A 4,261-nucleotide genomic window follows, 5' to 3' on the forward strand; every position below is an offset into this window, starting at 1 on the left:
CACGGCAGCCCACCGCGACTGATGCTGGACCACTGCAATGGATTCCCCACCGCAGCCAGACTGTGCGCAGCAGCGAACAAGCCACGGCAGCCCACTGCATGCAGAATGAAAAAGACCTGTTCTTAGTGAGAAGTGGAAGAGACTTAGGAAAAACTTTGGCAAATGAATTCTAGACACAGTCTAGAACAAGGGCAAGTCTGCAGCACGCAGAGGTTAAACCAGGCAGTGGTAGCTCTGGAACCTACCTAATTACTAAATGAGCCAATACCCCATATGAAAAGCCTAGCAGAAGTAAATGTGGGGCCAATTTTAGACATAAAGTTAACCATAGTCTTCACTCAAACGCCTGGCTTTCAATCAACCTGTGAGAAATACAAAGAAGCAAAGCCAACAGGAGACCCACATTCACACGATGCGGATGCTAGAGCCATGAGCACATTTGAGAGCAGATAACCAGATTGAGATGCTGAAAGGTGTAAGTGTGGGTGCTGTGCACAGTCAGCTGGCTAAGTCTGGAGAGTTGGAAACTACAGGACAAACTCATGGGAGCATGGTGGCCCATGCCTGCAGCTCCAGCACTCTGGGCATTCAGTGAGCCCTTGGGTGTTCTTGGAAGATCTCAGAGGGAACTGGAAGTGCAGAAGTAAACATAAAAACCTTGGCATGCTTACCTGTTATTTTACATATTCTTTGGTATACTGTAACATGTTGCATGCACTTGATCAGAGTGTAAAATGGGTGTCAATGTACTGTGGAGGCAATTAGTAAATATTCCTGCTAAAAATCTTAAGAGATTTTGCATGTTTCTATTTTTTCAATTAAAGACATTCTGCTAATTTTTAAATCTTCAGAGAGGCTTTACTCTTCTTTGCTTCTTACTTAAAATTTATCTTTAAATTATTTTTACTATCTATGGGTATATGTATATCATGTGTACAGGTGCCTGTGAAGGCCAGGTGTCAAATCTCCAGGACCTGGAATCACAGGCGGCTGTGAGCTGCCTGATGTGGGTACTGGGAACTGAACCCTGATCCTCCAGAGAAGATGTAAGCCAGGCACCATGTGTATATAGTGTCCACATGTCCAGAGAAGGGTGTTGGATCCCCTGGGACTAAAACTATAGATGGCTGTGAGCGACCATCTGGGAGGTCCTTTGGAAGAGCAGCCATTGATTGGTCTGAACTCCTGAGCATCTCTCCAGCTCTTGTATGGTGATTCACACCTTTAATCTTAGTACTTTAGGAGGCAGAGGCAGGAGGGGCTCTGTGAGCTTGAGGACAGCCTGGACTAGACAGTGAAGTGAGCTTCATAATAGCCAGGGATACACAGAGAGATCCTATTTAAAACAACAACCCCCAAACAAAATAAAACAAACAAATAAACACATATTCAATTTAGTTAATTTAAAAATTCTCAAATCTGAGATTATATCTTTTCATGTTGCGTTTATAAAGTGATAGAGACTAAAAGTTCTTGCCTTGCAGTTTCATGTAAGAGTCAGAAGATTCTGTTTGTTTGACAATCTCAGTATTTGATGAGTAAAAATAAAATGTACTTTAAAAAGAAAATATGTCTTAAAAGAATCTACTCTGGAGTCAGACAAATAAGACTGTTAACCCGTATTTCATCTTTTTGCAGACTGTGACAGAAATGAGTATAAGTTAGGTTACTATTCTCACAACAGATTACCCTATGCTAGATTATCTAGCAACAACCGGATCTCTAATATGAAACAGGGCAAGTATGTTGTAGAGACACAGTGGATGGGAGGGCTTTGTCCCTTGGAAGTGTGTTAGGAGACAGGAAAGACTTCCTGGGTTAAATTGTGTGTGTATCTATATGTGTGTACCTGTGTATATGTGTGTGTGTGTGTGTGTGTGTACATTCATGTGGCTAGCTCCTTTGTGGAGGCTAGAGTATGACTCTCAGGAGTTAGTCCTCTCCTGCCACCTTGTGGGATTACGGGATTTTACCGACTAATCCATTTGCTGGCCCAAAAAGGATTATCCTCTTAAGTACTCACATAAACTGTACCTGACACTAGTGTATGTATGTACGTGGCTATATGCATACTGCAATGTGTGTGTGTGAGTGTGCATGTGTGTGTAGGTCAGAGTCAGTAATCTTTCACTATGGCTACTGGGAATAAAACTCAGTTGTCAGCCTTGGTGGCAAGTACCTTTACCCACTGAGCCATCACTGGCCCTCCTGGCACTTTTCCAAAAAGCTTTGGGATAGCCTAGGTGCTGAAGGACACCTGTGCCACTAAACGGATCACAATTCAGCCTCATTCTGAGCATCCAGAGCCAGGGGATTACTCACCGACCTTTGCTGAAGGAGGGAGTGCTATAATTCTTTTTGGTCTATTTATAATGGGTTATTAATTGCAAAAGGACGGGTTTGTTTTAGAAAGTAACCTACGGAGAAAAAGATCCAAATCTTTTGTGTTTGATGGAACATTTGGAGTTGATAGTTACATACTTTAAACAATAATATTTGAAATTTTATCCCTGACTAAATGTGTACATACAGTCCTTAGCACATAAATATTCTTACAAAGGGCCCAGAGGAATGAACAATTCAGGGAGGTTACGTCAGCTGAGCATCTGGACACATTAGAAACATTTTGCTATTTCTACTACATTGTGATGGCCCCAGAAAGACAAACGAATATTCAGAGTGTAAAGGACTGAATGGCAGACAGATTATCTAGTTAATAAACATTCTGGGGGCAATTTTAAATTAAGTAAATGCAGTAGATGGTGATGGTGATGGTGATGGGCTGGGAGGTTGTTCAGACACCCTGTCTAGCTTGGCTCATGTACTCACACATACACGATATACTTACAAATTTATTCTTTTGTTTTTTAAAAGAATTCAGCTATGTGCTGTGCGGTTTCCTAAATGATATGAAAGTAATCAGCCTATGCAATCTTTACAATAATCCACAAAATCAGTGCTACAAGCATTCCCGTCTTTCAGGACCTGTGAGGAGACAGTACAGCAAAGCTGTATAACTTGTCTAGCGTGTGATGAAGGCAGACATTCTGGCTTCAGAGCCTACTTTTTTTTGCTTTTGATTTTTCTGTGTAGCCTTGGCTGTCCTAGAACTTGCTCTGTAGACTAAGCTGGCTCTGAACTCAGAGATCCACCTGCCTCTGCCTTCTGAGTGCTGAGATTAAAGGTACATGCCATCACAGCTTGGTGAGAGCCTACATTTTAACCCCTGTACATGTGGGCAATATTCAAGGGCTGAGTCAGGTTGCTTCTACCAGCCAATCAGGTACCTTGGATAGTGGTCCAGGTAGCATTGCCCCAGCCAATCAGGTACCTTGGATAGAGGTCCAGGTAAAACTGCCCAGCTAATCAGGTACCTTGGATAGAAGTCCAGGTAAAACTGCCCCAGCCAATCAGGTACCTTGGATAGAGGTCCAGGTAGAACTGCCCCAGCCAATCAGGTACCTTGGATAGAGGTCCAGGTAAAACTGCCCCAGCCAATCAGGTACCTTGAATAGAGGTCCAGGTAAAACTGCCCCAGCCACTCAGGTACCTTGGATAGAGGTCCAGGTAGAACTGCCCCAGCCAATCAGGTACCTTGGATAGAGGTCCAGGTAGAACTGCCCCAGCCACTCAGGTACCTTGGATAGAGGTCCAGGTAGAACTGCCCCAGCCACTCAGGTACCTTGGATAGAGGTCCAGGTAGAACTGCCCCAGCACTTCTCCAGTAGCTTTATCCTTCACCGTGTAAAGTGAAACACTCTTATTCCAAACATGGGCATCAGCCACTTGTTCAAATGAAAGTCCCAACAGCTCCTGGTAGATGCTTAGCAAGCCGTCAGTGACCACCTCAATGGGAAAGTATTCCTTGAGAGCCTCCTGATCCACAGAGTACTTGAGCTCCTCTGTCTGTGTCATGTAGTAATGGAGGTCCCATGCGTTGATCTTCCCGTCATATTCAAAACCTCGCTCTTCACATTCCTTCTTCTTCAAGCTCAAAATAAACTCCCGTTCAGCCTCACCCAAGGGTTTTAATTTCTGGCTTAAGTCATCTGTGAGGGAAATGACTGAGTTAGTGACGCATCCTTTGGAGCAAGTGTATTCATAAGTACTGCCAGTTTTGTGCTGGACCAATCAGCCAGAGGAGACAGCACAAGGAGGAGAAAGAGCTGAAGGGGGCAGAGCTTTCTCTCTAAAGTGATTTATTTGATAACTCTTTCCCCCTTGTCTGTCTGTCTGCCTTTCTTTCTTTTTTTTTTTTTTT

At 43.6% G+C, this 4,261-nt stretch overlaps 1 protein-coding gene across 1 annotated transcript in view; it reads right to left on the minus strand.

Moving 5' to 3' along the window:
- Window positions 1–4,261, minus strand: part of Nln (neurolysin) — an 86,795-nt gene that overhangs the window by 24,283 nt on the left and 58,251 nt on the right. Inside the window, exon 8 of the mRNA XM_021179980.2 lies at window positions 3,683–4,049. Coding sequence (XP_021035639.1) covers window positions 3,683–4,049 — 367 coding nt within the window. The remainder of the gene's footprint in view (window positions 1–3,682; window positions 4,050–4,261) is intronic.

The sequence above is a fragment of the Mus caroli genome, chromosome 13 (genome assembly GCF_900094665.2).
Source record: "Mus caroli chromosome 13, CAROLI_EIJ_v1.1, whole genome shotgun sequence".
In the NCBI taxonomy this organism is placed as follows: Eukaryota; Metazoa; Chordata; class Mammalia; order Rodentia; family Muridae; genus Mus; species Mus caroli.